We start from the raw sequence: 23,438 nt of genomic DNA, 5'->3' as shown, positions 1-23,438 counted from the left end.
CAGACTTTATTTTTAGAGCAGTTTTAAGTTCAAAGCAAAATCGGGCAGAGAGTATAGTGATTTCCCAATATACTTCCTGCCCTCCTCACACACACAGCCTCCCCCATTCTCAACACCTCCACCAGGGTGGCGCATTTATGACAATCAGTGAACCCACATCGACACGTCAGTCACCCAGAGTCCACAGTTTACGTCACGGCTCACTCTTGGTGTTGTCCATTCAATGGGTTTGAACAACGTATAAGGACACGTACCCACCATTATGGGATCATATAGATTCGTTTCACTGCCTTAAAAACCCTCTGTGCTCCACCTGTTTTTCCCCCTCTCCCCCAGCTCCTGGCAACCATACATCGTTTTACTGTCTCTGTAGTTCTGCCTTTTCCAGAACGTCATGTAGCTGGAACCACACAGTACGAAACCATTTCAGACTGGCTTCTTTCACTCAGTAAGAGGCATTGTCTTTTCATGGCTTGACAGCTCATTTCCGGTCATTTTTATTATGTGGTATTTTGTCTTGCCTCACAAAAATTTAATTCCCAACTATTCTGTAAACGCTGATACAGATGATGTGGGGGGTGTGTGGAGGAGGTGAGGGTATGTGGGGGAGGTGGGGGGGGAGGGGATGTCTATTTAAAACCAGGGGTGTGGCCACTTTCACGTATCAGGATGTAAATTATCGCACAGAGAAGAACCCCACCACGTGAGCCACGATGGAACTTGGAGGGTGAGAAAGGCAAGCTCCGGGCTCGGCTGGGAAGCCCAGGGGAAGACGAAGACTGAGCCACACTCTGCTCCTCCGTAAGGAAGCAACTGAGTCTGGGGATTGGAGGAGGTAGTAAGTGGGGGGAAGAGCAGACTCAGGAGGATAACGGGGAGCCAGGGCTTGAGGGAGCATGGTGCGCGATCCCGATAAGGGACACGACATGTGGCTTTCTGCTATGGCCTCTGCTGTGCTGTGCTCCAATTCCTCCACGTTAGACCCAACTGTGAGCACAAGCGGGCTGCCTCCCCAGCCCCAGACACAAAGGAGAGGGAACTGGGGCCCTGCACAGCAGGCGGTGACAAAGGCAGCGAAAGAGCAGACCCCACCAGGACCTGACAGGCCCGGACAGGGGTGGCGGGCAGAGCTGGACACCACAAGTCCTCAGAGACCATCTCGGGAAACCCCAAGGAGGGCCTGGCTCTCACAGAAGGGGAGGTGGGGCTCTGCCATCCATCGGGGTCCGCAGAAGAGCAGGAGCCCAGAAGGCTGCACCGCTCGAGTCCTGCTCGTGTCACAATGACAACCACGCAACGTCCCCCATGCAGAAACAGCACAATGCTGCATCTGGCCTTTCTGGAACCTTCTACTGTGATGGGGGTCACAGGGTGGGGAGTCCTTGAGAGTGTTTCCTGCCAGACAATTTAGAGGGTCCAATACATTAGGCAAAAATCACAATAAAAGGAATGCACGCTGAGTATCCTATGAGTGCCATATACTCATTTTTTTTTGTGAAATAGCCAAAACAGGAGTGCAACTGCCTTGACAGTTTTTCAGACTCAAATTACTGCAGCCATGCTGCGTGGAGCACTTCAGGTCCTCCGTCACCCATGTGTCTGCGTGTGACAGTGGACCGAAGATGCCCTTCTAAGGCAGGACTTGGCCCTGCTCCCTGCTTGCCCTCCCCTTTCTGAGCCGAGGCCACGAGCAAAACACTGCCCCTGGGGAACTCGGCAGGGGCTGGACATTTTCTCGAACTCACTGCAGCCCGGGATTCCTCAAAGGCTCAGCTGGCAAGGACCGTCACAAGGATGCTGAGTCCAATCGGTTTTCCAAAGCGACAGAGGGTCGTGGTACTGGCGCCAAGCCGCCTGCCTGAGCAGGACGTCTGGCTCGGGCTCACGAACTCAATGACCCCGGGCAGCTTTCTCACCCTGTTTTCCGGTCCTCCATTTACTCATCTGCAAAATGGGGAGGACCACCTTCCCAGCCTCACATGGTTGCTGTAAGACTTAATGAGGTGGCACAGGCAAGGGCTCAGCCTCTCGCTGGCTCCTCACAGTGCCCAGGAAGCATGACCTATTGTCACCCCTGGTGGAGTCACAGCAGCCGAGCAGACTACGCGTGGACTCCATTACACCGGCTTTTGGTGGAACGTTTCTATTAGACTACGCTGTGGCTTGCTGCCACTAGCCTCTCTTAGGGACAGCAGGTGGCCCCGGTCACTGGGTTTACCCTAAAGTGGTTTAGGACACCGTTTGCAACACTGCAGCGTCCTCCTTAGAAGGACCCTACAGAGCTCTTTCTTCCCGCCCAGCCTGGCATCCTGCCTCTCCCGAGCACTGTTTTCCTCTTAGAATCTCCGGGAATGATTCAGTAATCAGGTTCCGCTTCACACCAGCCTGAGAGGGCGCGTAGGGCCGGCCCATAGGTGTTTTCATGCGGGCCTCACATCCGGCTTCGGTTTATGGCTCCTCCCCTTGGTTTGGCGCATGCTGCGTCGCTCTCCACCTTGCAGTAATAACAGTAAACCGCCAAGCACCTGCTGCGGGCCAGCCCTGCACTAGGAACCTGAGGGGAACTGTCGTCCATGTTCGCCCAGGCCCACCAGGAAGACATCGTTTCCAGTTTAGAGGTAAGGAAGCCAGGGAGCAGTAAGATGATGGGACCGTCCAGGTTCCCCGGGAAGGGGAGTGAGGGAGCTGGGATTCCAGCCGCTGTCACACACGCCTAACGGATGCCCTCTCCCAGAGTGAAGGCATTTCTGTACACGGTCATGAATCCTTAGGGAACAGGGCATGGAGTAAACAAATAAGTCACATTCTAAATGATGTCTCCCCTTGCTCGTTCCCTCATTTAACTGGTGGGGCTATGATTGTGGTGTCTGATGCTTCAAAGTCCCCTGCGGGTCCCAGGACATCCTGACGAACAGCCCTGGGTGAAATGAAGGAGAGGTCGGGAAGCAGCGACCGCACAGGTGGGCTCTGCTCCTGGCACCAGAGCCGTGCTCCGTCCCTCAGGGCAGTGCCCCGGGCTCTGCTCCAGGCCCAGAAGCAACACCAGGACTGACGGGGCTTGCGCTCTGTGCCGCGTCCCTCACTGATCCAGATGAGTTACACCATCGCAGGGGTCCTCAGGTCACTCCCCGTGTGAAGTGTGAGACTGGAACACGTCCCTGCAGGAGGTCACGTGACGTAGCAGAGAAGACCCCAGCTCCAGAGTCTCTTGTCCCCATTTGAATCCAGGCCTACTTCCTCGCACTGTGCCTCAGTTTCCTTATCTGTAAAATGCGTGTGATAACCTAGGGAGGTAGGGGAGGATACTAGTTAAGAACACAGAGCCCAACAATCTTAGTTTGAATCCGGGCCCTAACTCTAGCAGAATGACCCTGAGCAAGTTGTTGAAGCTTTCTGAGCTCAGTTCTTCATCTGTACCTGGAGGATGCCGGTAGTCACTACTTCAGAGGAGGAGTAGGGGATAACGTAAATTAATATATACACAAAATAAACTGCGCTCGGCACACAGTAAGCACCACATTAACTGTTAGCTACTACTATTGCTGTACATGCGAAGTGCTTAGGGTGGCCTGCGATCGATGTCAGCTATTATCCCTGCCTGATTATTAAGACAGAACGGCAAGCAGCATTCTGGGAAACTCTGGTCTCCTCCAGTCTGTGTGAGGGGACAAACTCATGAGCAGCTCTTTGCATGGGAAACTGAGTAGGAATGCTCTCAGCTCTCCCCACGCCCCCCCCCAACACCCGACTCCCACCCCGTGCCAAAGCAAGGAGGGGAGTCTCGAAGGAGGGAAGAAGGTGAGGACAAAGCATCTTTGATGCAACCGGAGCAAGCTTCCTCAGCTCCTCGAGAGAGAGAGCCTCATCCTTCGAATTTCCAAACTAAATGAACCCACGAGCTCAACTCTGAAGCAGTACATAGACAAAATAGCCCCGAGGCCTAATGACTGAGGCTGTGTTTCTTATGTAAATTCACATGAACAAATAGGACACTTCCTATTTCTTCCTTCTCCAAGTACGGGAGTCGACACCTGGTTAAGCAGGGGTGAGGCTGCGCCCCTGGGGGCAGGGGGCATCCAGCCTCCCCTCCACCTGCTCCTTGCCACTCCTTTCCTCCTCTCCGCCCTCTGGAATCACTGTCTCTTGTTGTCGTACCTCTGGGCACAGACAGCTACCCTGGCAAATGAGAGACGAGGTCAGAAACAGACACAAGAAGCAGAAAACCAACAGAAACAGAAGCTGGAGTAGAGCACTAAAAGGACTCTAAGGCTGCAGGTAAGAAACAAGCATGAAAGAGAGAAAAACACAAGTAGGAGAACAGGATTCGAGCATTGGGAAGTAGGACTGTGTTTGTCAGTAACCTTTATACAAAGCTCGCTGTGCGCCACGCAGACATACATCATCTCAGGTGATCTTTGGAGAGAGGTAGATACGGTGATCCTAATCAGTCTATAGATGGGGAACCTGAAGCTTACAGAGCCTTGGAGATTTGTCTGCTTACTACTGCGTCTGGTCTAAATCAGGAAAGATTGGGGAAGACTGAGAAAAGATCCATAAGGACAAAGAAAGGATCTAAAATTCAAGGCTTTCAACAAGAGGTTAAAAGTCCCAGAATTGTTTAGCATGGTGAAAAGAGGCCTGGGGAGGGGAGCGTAGAGGGGAGGAACGTTGGTGCTGACATCCGTTGCCCCTTCCCTTTTCCTAACGGGTCCTTGATGTCCTGGGGATGTGGCTGGGGGAACCAGCCCAGCCCCACCCTGGCTGCAGGAGACGGCTCTCCTGTGCTCAAGCCGGTCAGCACTGACCAACCCCCCACACGCCCCCCAGAGCAAATGATGCTGGGAGGAGTACAAGACCCAGTCAGAGCCAATGAGACATCATTTGAGCATCCTAGTGAGCGGATGCTTAATAATACTCTTAAGAAAGTAACACTGTGCACAGTATTTCATTTCCAAGGAAAGCAGTACAAGCAGAAGTGTATTGAAACTGCTTCTGGCCTTTCCTTACAGGGCAATCATTAAACACATGAATAAAGCCTGAACGATTCTTTAAAATCGCTTAACATTTACTGAGTCCCTGCTACGGGCCAGGTATTTGGCGTGAATTATCGTTTATCCTCGCAGTTCAGTACCACATAGGAGAAATCATTATTCCAGTCTCACAAATGAAGAAATCGAGTCTCAGAGGTTTAAACAAGGTGCTCACGGTCACATAACTAACAAACACAAGGTAGGCCTGGCCTCTGGGCACGCGGAGTGCCCACACCCGTGATTTTTACACTGCAGGGCCCTGGCCACAGATGTCTGCTAGTCCTGATGTTCTGCAACTGTTTTTCAATCTTTGTCTTTGGGAAACTCACAGCCTGGGCAATTCTGAAGAACCTTTCTATCGCTCTCACCAAGAAGAGGGACTGCAGCTGGGGACCAAGCCTATTGTCCTGGTCGGAGGTCCAACTATCCCCTCTCTTTCCTGCCCATCTTGCCCTCCCTCACTCTCTGGCTTTCTTGGGGAAATGGTAAATTGGGCACCCTAACTGTTTCTTCCTATTGGGGACGGGCAGTGTTGAGAGCACACATCCTAGATGTTGGCTCTGGCTCCTGGTCGGTCTTAACAATTACGCTGTCTCACTAGTGTTCATACTACTCCTTAGCTAAATGTTTGAATTTCCCTTTCATTGAAGACTTCGAGCTGGGCCTTAGGCTCCAAAATGCCCTTGGCCCCCATTGATTAGAGCTAATATGGTGCATCCAAATGGAACATATCTGACATCCGGTTCACACTGGGTTTGGGGGCCCTGCTTTTTGCCTACAAATGGATGCACCGAAGAGTTTGTTTAACATTGATTGAAGTTTAAGCATGTCGTGTTCCTTGTCTGATACTGTGTCATTCAGTATAAGCAGATGCTGACTCCACATGTGAAGTCATGTGAGGTGTCCTACCAGTGACTCTGAACTATTTGGAAATGATCCCCTCCTGATAAATATTTTTAAATATTTCAAAGTTAAAAAAAAAAGCCAGATAAATAAAATAAAATTTCTTTCTCTTGGCCAAATAACCATATTTCTTACTTAGGTAAGTCCTCACTACTCCATAATCTTCAAATGAGGTGATGCCAGTAAAAGTGATAGGCAAAGGAACATACGAATGTCAGTCATTAATATTTCTTAGAACACTAATGACATTTTCTTTTCCCAAACAAGTCAGAGTCTCAAGCTTTTCTATACATAAGCCACCAGAGTACGATTTATCGTGGGATTCTCCCCACAGAAAACGATGTCCAAGAGAGTTTCCCAAATACACCAGTTATCCAGAGAGTTCACCACTGCCACGATCCATGTAAGAGCTTCACCAGTAGCCAATAAAAGAAGCGATGGGGATCTTTCTGCTTCCAGGAAATAGATATTTCCTAATAGGCAACTTAAAACGGAGAAATTGTCTTAAATATATTCTATATGCCCACGCAACATCCAGCAGAACGCCATTAAAATAGCGTATGTTCAACAGAATAAGACAAATCACAGACTCGGAGAAAATATTTGCAAAAGACGTATCTGATAAAGGACTGTGATCCAAAATATACAAAGAACTCTTGAAACTCAACAATAAGAAATCAAACAACCCAATTAAAAACGGGCAAAGGATATGAACAGACATCTCACCAAAGAAGATAGATATACAGATGGCAAACAAGCAAACATCATATATCCTTCGGGAATTACAAATTAAAACAACAGTGAGATACCACGACACACCTACTAGAATGGTCCAGATCTAGAATCCTGAAACCTCAAATGCTGGCTAGGACGTGGAGCAACAGGAACTCTCATTCACTGCTGGTGGGAATGCAAAATGCTACAGCCACTTGGACAGTTTGGAAGTTTCTTTAAAAACTAAATATACTCTTACCACATGATCCAGCAATTGCACTTCTTGGTATTTACCCACATGAGGTGAGAGCTTATGTCCATGCAAAAACCTGCACACGGAGATTTATGGCAGCTTTATGCATAACTGCCAACACTTGGAAGCAACCAAGATGTCCTTCAGTAGGTGAATGGGTAAACACACTGTTACACACCCAGACAATGGAATATTATTCAGCGCTAAAAAGAAATGCGCTATCAAGCCAAGAAAAGACAAGAAGGAAGCTTAAATGCATATTACTGAGTGAAAGAAGTCAATCTGAAATGCCTATGTACTGGATGATTCCAACGACATGACATCCTGGGAAAGGCAAAACTACAGAGAGAGAAAAAGAGAGAGTAGAAAGATCAGTGGTTGGCAGGGGTTGGGGGGAGGGAGAGATGATTAGGTGGAGCACAGAGGATTTTTAGGGCAGTGGACTATTCTGGATGATACTATAGTTGTAGATAGATGTCATTATATGTTTGTCCAAACCCATAGAATGCACAACACCAAGAGTGAGCCCTAATGTAAACTGCAGACTCTGGGTGACAAGGACGCGTCAATGGAGGTTCATTGATAATAACAAATGTACCACTCTGGTGGGGCGTGCGGATAGTGGGGGAGCCTGTGCACGTGTGGAGCAAGGGGTAAATGTGAACTCTGTACTCAATTTTGCTGTTGACCCAAAACTGCGCTAAAAAATAAAGCCTATTTAAAAAATTGTATATGTTCAATAAACTCAAGTTAGTTAACATAATTTCATTAACTACTTAATCGTAGGTGCTATGGTAAATTAAGCTGTACTCGCGACCATCCCTAAGCCTGTACACATTTGGTTAAAACAGGTATTATTCAAAGACCTTAAAAGCAACTATAGGCGACTCAGCTCTTACATTCTGCCAATGGAAAACATCAGGATCTGTTTCACACCCTCAGGTCAAATAATCAACCGACGACCGAGTCAGTTTTATCAGAAAATACCTAAGGCTCAAGCCAAGCCAACTCCAACTAGAGACACCACGGATGCCTCGGTTATCCCGGGGGTGGTCGCAGATGCTCCTTCTGACGAGCAGACAGTGGTGCATTTCCACTGGACACAGTCATGGAAATAGACCAAAGAAGTTTCTGTAACCCTGGAAACAAAGCCGGACGTATCATTTCAGTCTGCAGGGCAGATTCTAAACAGCCCAAATGCTGTTAAACACCATCCTTAATGCCGCACACGTAGTCTTCACCATACACACACCATTCGTGGGAGGAGCGGCCGGGAAGTTCTTATGAAAAGATCGGTACCTCTAGTTTGAAATTAAAGCAATAAGTGTGGGAGAACGTTTTATGCAGATTCCTTCTCTTCTAAAGCTTAGAGAGGTATTTTGTTGCTAGCCAGAAAGGCTCTTTACAACCGCTGTCAGCTGAAGGACTAAAAGAAAACAACCCCACAGGGGAAATAATTTTACTGTCTCAAGAGTTCTGAGCAAGTCCACGAGCATCAACGTGAATGTGTGCTCCAACAGCTTACACATCAGGGCACGCGCTGACGTTGGGAGGCTCAGATTCGCATAGATAAGAAGCGTAGAGTCCAGCCCCTTACTGGAAGCTCTGTCAACACCCAGACTTACAAGTTGGGGTTCTTTGCAAAGACCTTGCTTGAGAGGCATTTCATCCAACCTGCCGCCCAATGCAGGAACCTCTGCTAAAACATTGGATGAACTGTCTTGCCGCCTCTGCTGAAAGAGACAGAGAGCATTTGCTGTTCCCCAAACCTCCCCCATTGCACTGTTAGGACATTTTTGCTTATTCTCAGCAAAACCTGCTCCATCTAACTCCCGAACGCTGGGCTATGCCCTCCCTCTAGTACCGGAGAATAAGAATGATTCCTCTGCCTGGCTGGAGCCCTTGCCAGCTGTGATTATAATTAGCCATTGCACAGAGCGACCCTTCCAATAACTATGGAAGGCAGATTCCACTAGTTAGGCTTGCAAGGAATAGAGACTTTCTCAGATTCCTTATGTCCGTGATTGCCAACCTTCTGTGGAATACCAGATTCGGGGCTACACACTTGAAGGGTTGAAATGGCCTCCTCAGTTATCCTGGGATTCACCTGGTCCCCTTTTGCATCGCTGACTTTATTTCCATGATACAATCAGAAGGCCAAGTTCTCGCGTGTGCTCATTTCCTTCGCACCAGCTTGCCATCAGTTTCCACCTTTGACCCCTGACCTCTGACCTGCCGCAGGCTGGGCTCTGGCCGTGCACCACATCACGTGGTGCTCGGTTTAGCAATCTCGCTCTCTGGAATTGCATAACAACAGAGAGGCTAAAAAAGAAATGTTTCACACGTTGCCAAAATTTGGCAGCACGCTGGGGAAGTGTTTGAGGCGGCGCAGTGAACCCCACGCATCGGCTGAGAAGCGCTGTCTTACGTAACGGGGTTGACTTGGGGGCCACCCTGGGAACAGAGGAGTCCAGCATCTCCACCTCAGCGCCAGCCTCCTGGAGACCAGGGCCCGGTCCAGGAGCTGGAGGGTTGCTCAGGACACAACATGGCTCTAACAAACAACTGGGTCATAACAGGAGATCAGATTGCCTTCTGTTGAGCTCTTCATCTGCACCGGGCACTGGGCCAAGCGTCGTACAAGTGTTAGCTATCTTTCTTCTAAACCTGTTCAAATTGGGGAACAAAATACTCTTAGATTAAAATGTTCAAAACAAATGTACAGTATGACGAATGATCACAAAGCAAACACTTGCATGACTACCTCCTTGGGCAAGAACTACAATACCTTCAAGTGCTCCCGGAACTCCTGCCCTGGGGGTCCCCGCCCGGTCCCGGGACCCTCCCGTCCCCTCCCCGAGAAGCAACCACTATTCTGACTTTCATGATAATCTCTTCCTTACTTTTCTTTATAGTTTGCTCAACAGTATGTGCCACATAATATGAACTCCATTATATAGTTTATACCTTAGCGTTGCCTATTTTTTAATTTTAAAGTGACATCATACGCTCTGTATTATTTCCTTTGCTCAATATTATGTTTATTTATGTTGATTAATTCATGTTGTTCCTGATAGCATAGTTCATTCATTTTCAGTGCTGTATAGTACTCCATTGTGTGACTATATCACAGTCTCTTCATCATTCCATGATTGATGGATATTTGTGTTGGTTCTAGCATGAGGCCACGGACAGAGTCATAGACATACTTGTGTATATATTCCAGAGTACATGAGAAGTTCCTCTTAGATAAGTATATCCAGGAATAGAACTGCCAGGTGGTGAGATGTGCGTGTTTTCAGTTTTACTAGATAATGCCAAACTGCTTCGCAAAATGGTTACACTAATCTGCATTCCCACCAGCAGCACGCAGATTTTCTGTTGCTCTGCATCCTCACCAACACTTGTATTATCGGATTTTTACAATGTTGCCAATCTGATGTGTGCGTGTGGTATTTAATTGTAGTTTCAATGCCTGTTTTTTTGAACTTTCCATACATTGACCCATACTTCACACAGTCATCTCTCTCTGCTACTTTTGCTCGACATTGAGTTTATAGCATCCATCCGTGTTGTTGCATGTGGAATCGCGCTGTATTTCCTTTATCACTAACGAGGTTGGTCATATTTTCATATATTTTTTGGCCATGTTAATATCCTCCTTTGGAAAGGGCTTGTTCTAGTCTTTGCTTGTTTTTCTTTGGGCTGGCTGTCTTTTCCTTGTTGATTTGTAGGAGTTTTTTTTCAACTTTTAATTCTGCCTACTGGTTCTCTAGTGGTTTTCTGAGTTGCAAATATCCCCCCCTATTCTCATGTGTATCTCTTCAACCCTCACAACAAGCCCAAGAAATAAATATGATGGTGTCTACTTTATAGTTGAGAAAACAGAACACAGCCTCAGAGACGCTGAGTGACTTGTTCGAGGTCACCCAGCTCATCGGCATCAGAGCTGGGAAATCACCCCCGGGATCTGCTCCCCTTGAAAGCCTGGCTCTCGCCACGTGGCCACACGCAGAGTCAGGGGCCTAGCTCTGTGGGTCTTCAGCCACTCCTCCCGACCCAGCATTTCTCTTCCCTCCTCCTTCCTTCCTTTCGACTTCCTCTTCCTGCCTGTGGTACGACCTTTCTGATGTCCCTGGTTCCAAACATTGCCACTCACTTGGGTTTGCCTTCCGATTCCCTGAAGGAGGCTCACAGCCCCGTCTGGCACTGACCCCTCACGGACAGACAGACCGTACCAGGGCCGCAGCGCAGGTGCTCTCCCAGTCCACTCGGCTGTGGCCCGGGCGGCAGGGCCACATGGTCAGCTGGTCTCAGAGGGCGCTGCGGGCACAGAGGCTGCTCTCCAAAGCAGTTACTGCCTCTGAATCTTCACTTCTCAGGCGGATCATCAACTGCTGCTTTGACGTCTCGTCATCCTAATGACAACTCCCATCCAGTCTGTCCCACAGACCCGGAAGCCTTCCAGGTTACCACCCTCTTCCACACGCCCCACCCAAGCCCATTCAGGCATCAGTTCCTATCAATTCTCTGGCCTCAGTAACTCTTCAATCCACCCACTTCTCTCCACGTCCAGCCTCCACCTCAGTCCAGGGTCCACCCTCGTCTAGGCTGCCATCATCTCTCACCCGGACTCCCAAAACAGCTACATCATGTTCTCTTCCCTTCCACTTCCCCTCTTCCTAATCTGTCCTCCACACAACAGCCAGAGGGATCTGTTCAAAATGCTGATCTAATCTTGTCAGATTGTTCAAAACTTTCCATTGGCTTCCTTTTCTCTTGGGATGAAGACCAAACCCCTTGAGAGGAGCCCCAGGGCCCTGCAAGGTTTGACCCTGCCTCCTCTTCACTTGCGTCCTTGCCCTCTGCTCTTTGCCCCCCCCCCCCATAAGTTTTTCAGTCCTGTTGATCTGCCAGGCTCCCTCTCTCCTCAGGGCCTTTGCACGTGCTGTGTGAACTGCCTGGCATGCCTTGGTCTCCCTTCACCACACCCTGGCCTGGCTAATTTCAGACCTCAGCAGTTCCGGCCTCTCTGCCTTACATAGGTGCCCTGCACATCCCTGCGTGACTGTTATCTCAGTGTAGGCCGGAAATGGTGCATGTAAACAACAAGATGTTATTGCCTTCTGCCTATCAGAGGGGCAAAGGTTAACATTACTGACAATATCCTGTGTTGTCGAGGCTGCAAGAAAACACGCACTGTGATTTGCACTCTCATGCAGGCCCGACCCGAATGGTCAGAAACAGGGTGGCATCTGTCATGTGACTTTTTCACGCCCTTTGACCCAACAGTTCCTCTTCTATGAATTGACCCTTTAGAAATAAACTCTTCCACCCGTTATGCAAAAACAAATACACAGAATAATTCTCTTTGCAACCTTGTTTATAACAGTGAAAAAGTGGAAACAGTACACGTCCCTATCAACAAGACACTAGATAAATAGTGGTACGTTCATAAAAGGGAGCCCAAATCAGCTACTTAAAAGAATGAGGTAGATTTCTTTATATTCATACGGAAGGGTGTCAAGATATCTTTAGCTAAAAAAGGCAAATTAAAAAGAGTATGGTTCCATTTTCATGCTTTTCAAATCTATTACATGGGTATTTTTAAAAGTTGAAGGAAAATGCACCATCCTGTGGACAGTGGCGATCCCAGGGAGGGAGGATGAATTTAAGGGAGATTTTTCTTTTCTGTGTTATGTATTTTTGTAACGTTTATTTTTATTACTTAATTACTACAAAATAATTTATAATCTGAAAAAAATCTAATACAAGATAATTATTACATAATTAGGTCTACGGTGTCTCTTCCCCCAGAATGTAAGCTCTCTGAGGTCGGCAAAGGCTTCTACTCCATTCGATCTTGTGTCCTCACGGCCTAGTCAGTGCCAGGCACACAGGAGGAGCTCATTAAACATTCATTAATTGAATGAACAAACTGTTTCTATGACCCCATAAAATGTGGGACCCACTCAGAACTGAGGAGACAGACCCGTGGCTCCCTCCTCCCCCGAGTTGTGTCCTCTAGACTTTAAAAAGTTACATGACTGCCTCACTTTTCATAGCAGTCCCAAAGATCATTGGCTGATGTTAAGCTTTAGGGCCTTCGCACAAGTACAGCACTCAAGCCAGGTTCCCCTCCTGGCTTAGGCAAATAATTTTTTTTTTTTTTTTTTTTGGTGAGGAAGATTCGCCCTGAGCTCACATCTGTGCCAATCTTCCTCTACTTTGTATGTGGGATGCCACCACAGCATGGCTGATGAGTGGAGTACGTCTGCACCTGGGATCTGAACCCCCAAACCTGGGCCACTGAAGTGGAATGCACTGAACTTTAACCACTCAGCTATAGGGTGGCCCCCTTGCAAATAAATTTTTTGAGTCCCAACTGAGGGGTTCACACTTTGTCCCTGTCAAATGTCATCCTTGGGGTTTTGTTCACATGTGCCAAGGTATTTTAAAACCCAATCACTGACATCTAACCAAGCACAAGTCCTACCAACTTTATGTTACCCACACACTTGATAAATATGACTTATACGTTACTTCTGATTTAGTTATAACGAAAGAAAATTGCACAGGACGGGGCCTCCAACAGAACCCTCGAGCCCTCTGTAAGAGAAGGCTCTCCACGTGGACTTGGCAGAACTGGTCTCTCTGTGCCCAATTAAGCTTAAGCACACTAAGCTCATTCGCACCTCAGGGCCTTTGCACTCACAGCTCCCTCTACTTGGAAAGCTTTCTCCAGATGGTTCAGGACTCAGCTCTAAGGCTCTGTCATCAGAAAGGGCTTCCTATTACCCAATCTAAAATAATCGCCTCCCCAACTCCACATTATCTGTTTTGTTTTCTTTAAATCACTTATCAATAAGGAAAGTTACCTCGGTTATATTTTTTACTTACCTCTTTGTTACCTGCTCCCTCCTCCCACCCGGTGTCAGTGGGGACACCATCAGCCTTATTCAGGCTCTGTCTCCTGTGCCTGGAGCATCGTAGTTACTCAAGAACTATTTGCCGAGTGATGAAGAGAGATGGTCAGGTGTCTGTGACTCCATTTACCTGAACTGTCTTCTAGATCCATGTCTCTATTTTATCCACAAGGATGCTGTATCAGTTTCCTGGGGCTGCTGTAACAAATTTCCACAAGTTTGAGGCTTAAAATAACAAAAGTTTATTCTCTCGCAATTCTGGAAGCCGGAAGTCCAACCTCAGTTTCACTGGGCTGAAATCCAGGTGCCAACAGGCCACATTCCCCCCAGAAGCCCAAGGGAGGATCTGTTCCTTGCCTCTTCCAGCTTCTGGCGGCTGCTGGTGTTCCCTGGCTCGTGGCTGCGTCGCTCAGTCTTCGAGGCCGGCATCTTCAAACCTTCCTCCACTCCATCTTTACGTTGCCTTCTCCCCTGGGCGTGTCATTGCAAAGTCTCCCTCTGCCCCGCCCTTGAAGGATACATGGGATGGCATTTAGGGCCCAGCTGGATAATCCAGGATAATCTCTCCAACTCAAGATGCTTAACTTAATGACCTCCGCCAAGACTTGACCATTTATGCACCGCTGTCGGCAGCACACTCCCAGCTTTCAGGGATTAGAGCCCGATATCTGCGGAGGCCACATTCAGTCCCCTGCAGACGTCATTAGCGACTCTGCAAAATGCCTTTGCAAAATCGAGACAGATCAAGTGTCCAGGATTTCTCTTTCCCACTTCTACGTAGCACCTGCCATGGAGGAGAGCTCAGTAAATGCTTCTGGAATGAATAAATGCATCGAAGATGTTGCTCTGCTCTACCGCTCCCCACCCCAGTCTTCAAAAGGGGGCAAGAATGGGCCTGTGACTACAACAGGATAACTGGTTTCCCAGTTCCCAGACGCTTGAGAAGCCAGAATGGGTTTGGACAATGCAGACTCTCTTCACAAGGGAGCTCCATCCGACATGCTGCCGATACCCGCCAGAAGGACGTCTGATCATGGAACAGGCAACAGGACTCAACTTATTTACGAAGGAGCTTTGCCCACGAGGAGGGTTAGGGCTTTGCTCATATTTTATTTCTCTCCCTCCCAGCACTCAGCAGGGTTGTGTTGTAGCCAAATTAGTTCTTTGGCTTTTGTGATACCGAATACGAGGATGGGGAATGGGGGAGACCCAACAGCCCTGATTACGCAGAAGGGAAAGGAGTTTATCTTCCCCAGATTGAGGGGACCCCTGATGCAGTTCACATGAAGTACAGCATCGGGGAAGGGCCCACTCAGGTCCATCACAGGGCCATTCCATAGTAAACCCGATCTTCCAATCCCTGAGCTGGCCCCTGGTGGCATCATGACCCTGACCCTCTGCCGACAGGAGCAGGTTATTCTACAGTTAGTGCATGTGATGCTCTTTTTTTTTAAAGATTTTATTTTTTTCCTTTTTCTCCCCCAAGCCCCCCGGTACGTAGTTGTATATTCTTCGTTGTGGGTCCTTCTAGTTGTGCATGTGGGACGCTGCCTCAGCGTGGTTTGATGAGCAGTGCCATGTCCGCGCCCAGGATTCGAACCAACGAAACACTGGGCCACCTGCAGCGGAGTGCGCGAACTTAACCACTCGGCCACGGGGCCAGCCCCGCATGTGATGCTCTTTAATACTCCTTGGAAAACCAGAGAGTAAAGACCTACTGACATGGGACCCCGGTTCCCACCACCAGGCGCCCACCATGATGGGGTTCTCTTGAGGAGTTGTCAGTTGGTGAGGTTTAGTACGCTGAGATTGCTCCTGGGCTGGCCTCTGGAGTCCCTACTGCTAAGCAGGGGAAACGCTCTGACAGCTGAGAAGGGAAGTAGGATGCCCCATCTCAGCATCATGGTGGTGTGGTCCTCTCTCAGCATCACGGTGGTGGTGATTCTATCTCAGCATCACGGTGGTGGTGGTCCTATCTCAGCATCACGGTGGTGTGGTCCTCTCTCAGCATCACGGTGGTGGTGGTCCTATCTCAGCATCACGGTGGTGTGGTGCTATCTCAGCATCACGGTGGTGGTGGTCCTCTCTCAGCATCACAGTGGTGTGGTCCTCTCTCAGCATCACGGTGGTGGTGATTCTATCTCAGCATCACGGTGGTGGTGGTCCTATCTCAGCATCACGGTGGTGGTGGTCCTATCTCAGCATCACGGTGGTGTGGTGCTATCTCAGCATCACGGTGGTGTGGTGCTATCTCAGCATCACGGTGGTGGTGGTCCTATCTCAGCATCACAGTGGTGGTGGTCCTATCTCAGCATCACGGTGGTGGTGGTTCTATCTCAGCATCACGGTGGTGGTGGTCCTATCTCAGCATCACGGTGGTGTGGTGCTATCTCAGCATCACGGTGGTGGTGGTCCTATCTCAGCATCACGGTGGTATGGTGCTATCTCAGCATCACGGTGGTGGTGGTCCTATCTCAGCATCACAGTGGTATGGTCCTATCTCAGCATCACGGTGGTGGTGGTCCTATCTCAGCATCACAGTGGTGTGGTGCTATCTCAGCATCACGGTGGTGGTGATCATTGATCTTACACTCAACCCTCACTGGTGGTCAAGACCTCCCTCCCTCACCTCACAGTAAGAAGGGCCTCAGATAGAAGCGGGGGAAGTTGAGGACAACCACGTGGACGTCCATGATGTCTGTAAGTGGGGGAGGATCCTCTTCTCTCCCCACTCCTAGAATAAACACTGAGAGGGCCAAATAGGCACGTGAGAGGGCCAAGGAGGAAGCAGGATGCTCAGGTCTAACTGGAAAGATGAAGAAGGTGTCCTCGAGGCTCACTTTGGCTCAACCTGGCAGACTAGGGTAGAGGCCCAGATACAAGCTCACCCACCACGGTCCCAGCTGGAACTCGGCCTGCATTTGCCTGGAGCGCTGTCCTTACCGCAGAGTAGGAACTGTGCCATGAAGCCCAGGGACGCCATCCCAGGGGAAGCTGCTCACTCTGGGGGAGCAACGACAGGCTGTGGCATTTCCTTGACTGTGTATTAGAACCTTGCATTGGTGCTGCAGTTTTCCTGAGAACACACGAGTGCAATTATAAAGCACATCAATGCAACAATGATTCACTCTGCAAAGAATCTAAACAAACCCGTCCCTTCTCACTCCCATTGCAGCTTTTCATGAAGGGAGGCATACCTGTTCTGTGGTTGAGGGAAAAAAATGCGCATCACCAGTTCTTACTTGTAGGAACTTACCTCTGAATTTGTAAAGTGAATAAAGCTCTTCTGGGAGATACACTGAACCACAAAAACAGAAACAGAAAGTTTGCCTCATCCATCTACAACGCCCAACACTGTAAAGTTTGAAACAAGGAGCCCAAGGGCTTGAGAGCAGCAGATAAGATTATGAAAATTTCTCAGGTTAGTTTCGTTGAAAACCTGGTCCTTTAAAAAAGTACATAACTCCATAAAGGAAAAGACTGATGGGTGTAACTGTCTAAAAAGTATAAAGACTTCTGAATGTACACATACACATGCACACACATAAATAAAGTCAAAAGACAAATAGTAAACTAAGAAAAAATCTTGCAACTTATAACACAAAGGGTGACTTTAATATATAAAGAACTTTCACAATTCAATCAGAGAAAAGTGAACACTCTAATAGAAAGATGAGCAATTTGTTAAAAAAGAAATATGAATCACCAATAATCAGAGACACATCTGAAATAACCACAGGATGAAAATTCTTTCCTGTCAGACTGGAAGATGAAAAAGAAGGATAGATACAGTGCAGATGAGGCCACGAGTGGGAATTCCCACAAACACCGGCTAAGTATGACAATTCCCAAATATTGAATGCATATCCCCTTTGACTTATTAATTTCATTTACAAGAAAGCGTCATAAATAATCATCAACGTGTGAAAAGATTTAGCTACAGAAAACATTTACTACAACATTGTTAATAATATATTAAAGAAAACCCTAAATGCCCAAAATTGAGGATTTAAATATATCACATTTTAAGAACCATTCACTAGAATACTATGCAGTCTTTAGAAGTGACTATTTAAAAAGGTGATTCTATCTATTTATATTGCCTATGTTATTACATAGTTCTAAATATATAATATCATGTAGTATCCATATCTTTGTCGTTAGTGCCATGGAGCGGATTCTGACTCCCAGTGACCCTGTGGACAGCAGAGCAGAACCTGCCTGGTCTTTTTGCGCCATCCTCTCCTCTCATCTTCCGGCGCTGTATCAGATGATGCTCCACTGCTATTCATGGGGTTTTCATGGCCAATTTTTTCAGAAGTGGGTGGCCAGGTCCTTCTTCCTAGTCTGTCTTAGTCTAGAAGCTCTGCTGAAACCTGTCCACCATGGGTGAAATTTGAAATACCAGTGGCATAGGTTTCAGCATCACAGCAACACGCAGCTGTCACAGTGTGACAAGCGACAGATGGGTGGTGTGGGTCCCTGACCAGAATCGAACCTGAGCTGCCGTGCTCCATGGAATCTTAACCACTAGACCACCAGGACTGGCTCATCCATATGTATATACATATAGACGGAATGCTACTCCAAGTAAAGTGGCTTGGTTTGGAGATTGGGGACCTAAAAATATATAAATATATGATAGATCCATAGATATAGATATATGCATATATATCGAAATATTAACACATTTCTAGGTTTATGATAACTCATCTTATTTATGCTGTTTGTCTTTCTTCTGGATTTTTTGCAAAGATTACTTTATATGCAAGTGAAAAAATACAACCATTTCAAAAAGACAGAATGCACCTGTGGGCTAGGGCCCTGAAGCTAGAAGCAGCCCTTTGGGCCACTGAGGATTCACAGAGCAAGCCAAAAACGTCCAATGTGGATTCCTTAGAATTAGGGTAGCCATATAATTTATCACCCAAACCAGGACACTTCTGAGACTGAAGGGGAAACTATTAATAATTTTGCATAATCCTGGACTCCCAAGGCCCACTCAGCCGACTGGTCAGCCTGCTAAGAATGAACAGCCGGCGCAACATGTCTTTGAAAATGACCCAGTGCTAGAGTGTCAGAGGCCCACAAACACAGAAACTGCCCTTTCATCTGTACAGCTGGGTACAACTGTTAACCATGCTGGCCAGATGGCTAAAGAACCTTGAAGAGTTCAAGTTTCTCCCCTATTTAGCTCATTTGGATCCACAAAGCCATAATTCTAGAGATGTGTTCTTGATAAAAAGCATTTCTCAAAGAACTGTGCCACTTGATTAAGACACACAGCATCATTAGGCAGCTTATCTCATACAGCAGATTTCAATCTCGGAAACCCTGTGAAACACCTTCAAACCCTCCTGGATTCCAAATCCCCCCGTGTGACTTACCCGTTTTCCACTAAGGGCTGTGTTTCAGGAACTATTATCTATGTGACCCGAGGCTCTCCCTTACGATGACCACTGTCCCCATCCATCCAGCTGCCCACTGGCTATTTATAGCCTGCCAGTCTTTCCCGGCCCAGCTCAAACTTCTCCTCTCTCCCAAGCCTTCACCGCCCACCACAGAAACCTGTCTGCTCAGACACCCACGGCATCGCCTAGCTGCAGCTCAGATTGGCACCTTCTTGTGGGCTATCCTGCTCTCCGCTTCTTGATTGCACAGACATCTCCCTCAAACCAGACTGTACGCTCCTCACGGAAGCAACTCCTCACAGGCTATGTCATCTGACATGTGGCCAGGCAAGGTCAGCCCGTCAGGACTCTTACTCCTGGTCTAAAATAGGGGCTGTCATTCCTTCATATACTCCACCCCCAATCAGACTTGAGTGGTTAGTAGGCATTATAAGAAACTATTCTTTTGGTTAGCCCAAGTGCCTGGCTGGCAAGGTGGAAAAACTGACGCCTGCTCAACTGAGGCAACTGGTGAGGCCTTTCTTCCCTTAAAACACCAGGAAACGGCACACACTAAAGATTCAGAACAAAGTTAGAGTGGAACACTTCCGGCGGAGAGCAGCGTCTGTGCATTGAAGACAGTTCTGTGGGTACAAAGGATGAAAGCTTGGACAATCTCTGTTAACACTGCAATGCCATCACACCCACCTTACGAGATTTTACTTGCATTTTGATTCTCCCTGTATGGGGCCCGCATGGAGCTCATCAGTTGATCAATGGTCCAACATCTGCCCTCACCCTCAGGAGAGTCCAGCGTCTGCCATTACTTGGCATCAGTCACAAACCACACAACACACATTGCTCAATCAATCAATGGGTCAACCCATAATTGAGATGATACTCTTTGCACCTCCCACTGCCAAATCTATTAAGATGATATACATGTCACTGTCTCTGCCTCCAAGCCAAACTTAGGATGACTTAAACCATGATTGAAGTGTGAAGAACCAAATCGAGATACCAAGATCGTTTTATTATTCCGTCACTCAAGGCACTGTATTTCTCACAAATGAGTCTCCTCGGGAAATCTGCCAATTCTAAGGCACTCATTGACCCCGCCATCACTCTACAACACTTCCAATCACACACGTGACCCGCGAGGGAGGGTGACTCCTGTCCAAACAGAAAGGGAAACTCCCAGTTGAACTGTTTACATACACAGAAGAGTCATCAACAACCCCCTTCCTTCTGCCAGGCCATCCAGCACCTTGGCGAACATTAGGAAAAGGCACACCTTCGTCAAGAAATTTTACTTCCATCTGTTAGAAAATTGTCTTCCTGTTCCCGATTTTGTTAGAACAAGCCACTTGGGTACCATCTGCCAGGAAAATTGTCACAATAAATCTCTGATGTCTGTGATGGGAATGGTGCTCCCTTAAAAGTGGCACAATTGTGCAGTGCACAACCAATGCAGTAGCCCTGGCCAGGTGTTTGAGCCCAATCAACCTTCCTGTTTAAATAGGAAAGCAACAGTCTGTAAAGGATTCAGAGAAGAAAGAGATCACCAAAGCACCTGATTATCCCATAACAACTATATGCATAAGCTAGAGAGCTTACATTTTCTTTGATTCCACAAATAGTATCCATCCGATAACATAATTTGGCCTTCATATATTGAAAGCGAAAGGACCCGGGGTTTTTCTCGTAGGAATGGAGGGTCTCACAGCTCCCACCACACTCCTGGCTAGGTTTCTGCAGGATGAAAGCAGCCCACGATGGCAAAGTGGCTGACGAGGGTCAGGCGTTCATTCTCTGCAAATGAAAAAATAAAGGAAACCTGCAATTAATTGGCCTACATCAATCCCATGACTACCATTTTGGGGATAAATCTTCGTTGTTGGGGGCCGTCCTGTGCGTCTCACAGTGGGATGTTTACCAGCATCCGTGGCCTCTACCCACTAGATGCCAGTGGTACCTCACCCCCACTCACGACAAGCAAAAATGTCTCCAGACATTTGCCAAAGTCCTTGGGGTGGGGTGGGGGAGGGCGAAGGAGGCAGACTCGCTCTTGGTTGAGAACCGCTGGGCCACGTGGAGATTTACATTTACAGCCTTAGCATCGTTCTCAGGAAGTGTAATCTGTGAGCAAGCTGGCCTCCAGACAATGGAGACCCCAGCCTCGCTCTAAGTTCTGCAACAATTGTTTCATGACCTTAAAGGCACTAGGCTTCTCCTTCCTGTCATACAAATATAACCCAAACTCTGGCCTCTCGTTTTCAGGATTTCCTCCCTTTGAGGGGATCAGGCTGGGGCTGGAGGAAAGGGTTAGGGACCTGAGCCATCACAGCCTAGGCATCCCTCTGCTCACCTGGCACCTGGCCGCCTCCTGGAGTCTGGGGACAGCACCCCTCTCTGGAATAACGGTGCTGTCACCACACAGGGCTGGCATGAAGTAAGGCTGGCAACTTTCAACCTACCTACTGAGGCTGCCATATAAGTATAAGCCCCAAACTTAATTTCCCACAGCACAGCTATCTAAGACCAGGTCATTTAAAAACTTGACAGAAGCAAGAGAAATGACAACACAGAGAACCTTACGACTGGACACTGGGTTTGAAGGATTCCAGAGTCATACCTAGGTCATCCCAGACAGGTTCCCCTATGGACACTCCCTGGCCCGGCTCCCAGCCCACAACAGCCTCTCACCTGCCTCATTCCCACCACCGGGGGAGACCTTCGGTGCTGGCTCTCTGGGAGGTCCAGGGCCCAGCCCGTCTCAGGCCTGCCCCTCCTCCCCTCCACCTTCACTTTTCACGGCTCCTCCTTCTCCCTCTGGGATGACTAACAGATGGGAATATCCACACGGAGTCTCCACCACCACGCACAGGGGTCGGCCTTTTCAGATCTTGAAAGACAGCGTCTCCCAACAATTCATTTCCCAAGTCTGAGATGCCCGGTTTGGGAATTCCCCTCGGGGGAGGCTGTCATCGCATCCACGCTGGCTGTGGCCACTGGCCCACCCGTATGGTGCTGGTGCCCTGTGAGCGTGAAGTGAAGTTCGGTTTCCAGTGACCTTCCTGACATGGCCCAGTGCCATCAGGAGATGTCCTGTGACAAATGTTGGACACTGACACATAGAGCATACTTCTCAGGAATAAAAAAAATACTTCTTTAAAGACATAGTGCTATGGTCTACATGGCAATTCCCCACCCCCTGAAATTTATACATTAAAATCCTAAGACCCAAGGTGGTGATATCAGGGGGTGGGGCCTTTGGGAGGTGATTAGGTCCCGCAGGGGGACCCCTCATGAATGGGATCAGTGCCTTTATGAAAGAGACCCCACAGAGCCAGCTGGCCACTCCCACCACAGGGGAAGGAGGTGCCGTCTATGAACCGGGAAGCCCTCACTGGGCACCGAATCTTCAGCACCGTGATCCTGGACTTCCGGCCTCCAGAACTGTGAGAAGTAAATTCCTGTTGTTTATAAGCCAGTCAGTCTGTGATACTTTATTACAGCAACCCAAAGGGACTAAGACAGAGTATTCTAAACCTATAACGGAAAAGAAACATTTTTTTCTAACAGACAGCAAAACATATTATAAAGCAAGAGTAATTAAAACCATGGAATTGGTGCTGGAAAAGACAATTCAAGCAGTGGAACAGAAAAGGGAGCTCAGAGACAGACCCGTGTGTTTGGGAAGTGAGTATATGATGGCTCTCTACGGAGGGATAAACTATTCAATATACGCCTGGGGAAAACTGGAAATGTGTTTGGGAAAAGATCAAAAATTAATTTTTTACCTCACACAATTAACCAAAAATGTCTGAGGTCTAAAATAAAAAACAAAAACCTATAACGCATAAAGGAAAAATATAAGAAAATGTTTTATGACCTTGCAGAAGAGAAGATCTTCTTAAGCAAGATGCCGAAAGCAAAAGGCCTCAAGGAGAAGTCCTGATACATCCAACCACGTCCAGATGGGGAAAAGGTGTGTGGAAAAGACGCCGTAAGCAAGGTGAAAAGAACAAAAGCAACCAGCTGGAAAATCACCTTCTTTTCAAACAGATCTAAATCTAGAATGTATAGAAAATTCCTAAAAAATCAATAAAAGACCTAAAAATGCCAGTAATAAATCATTAAAAGATACCAATAGCAATTTACAGAGTGAAAATACGAGTGCAAGAACAAATGCCCAGATCTATACTAGAAATGGGGGAAA

At 47.8% G+C, this 23,438-nt stretch overlaps 1 protein-coding gene and 1 long non-coding RNA gene across 4 annotated transcripts in view; both read right to left on the bottom strand.

Annotated features, from left to right (window-relative positions):
* Positions 1 to 23,438, bottom strand: part of CDHR3 (cadherin related family member 3) — a 129,516-nt gene that overhangs the window by 99,477 nt on the left and 6,601 nt on the right. For all 3 annotated transcript variants that reach the window (XM_070617158.1, XM_070617156.1, XM_070617157.1), the window contains one exon: positions 20,834 to 21,028. In XM_070617158.1, the coding sequence (XP_070473259.1) occupies positions 20,834 to 20,873 (40 nt within the window). In that variant the 5' untranslated portion in view covers positions 20,874 to 21,028. The remainder of the gene's footprint in view (positions 1 to 20,833; positions 21,029 to 23,438) is intronic.
* On the bottom strand, positions 6,534 to 16,402 carry LOC139082982 (uncharacterized). Its single transcript, XR_011539408.1, has 2 exons — positions 13,801 to 16,402; positions 6,534 to 9,567 (listed from the first exon to the last, which is right to left on the bottom strand). It is a non-coding gene; the product is annotated as an uncharacterized lncRNA (long non-coding RNA).

The sequence above is a fragment of the Equus przewalskii genome, chromosome 4 (assembly GCF_037783145.1).
Source record: "Equus przewalskii isolate Varuska chromosome 4, EquPr2, whole genome shotgun sequence".
Classification (NCBI taxonomy): domain Eukaryota; kingdom Metazoa; phylum Chordata; class Mammalia; order Perissodactyla; family Equidae; genus Equus; species Equus przewalskii.
This window is presented reverse-complemented; position numbering and strand designations above follow the sequence as displayed.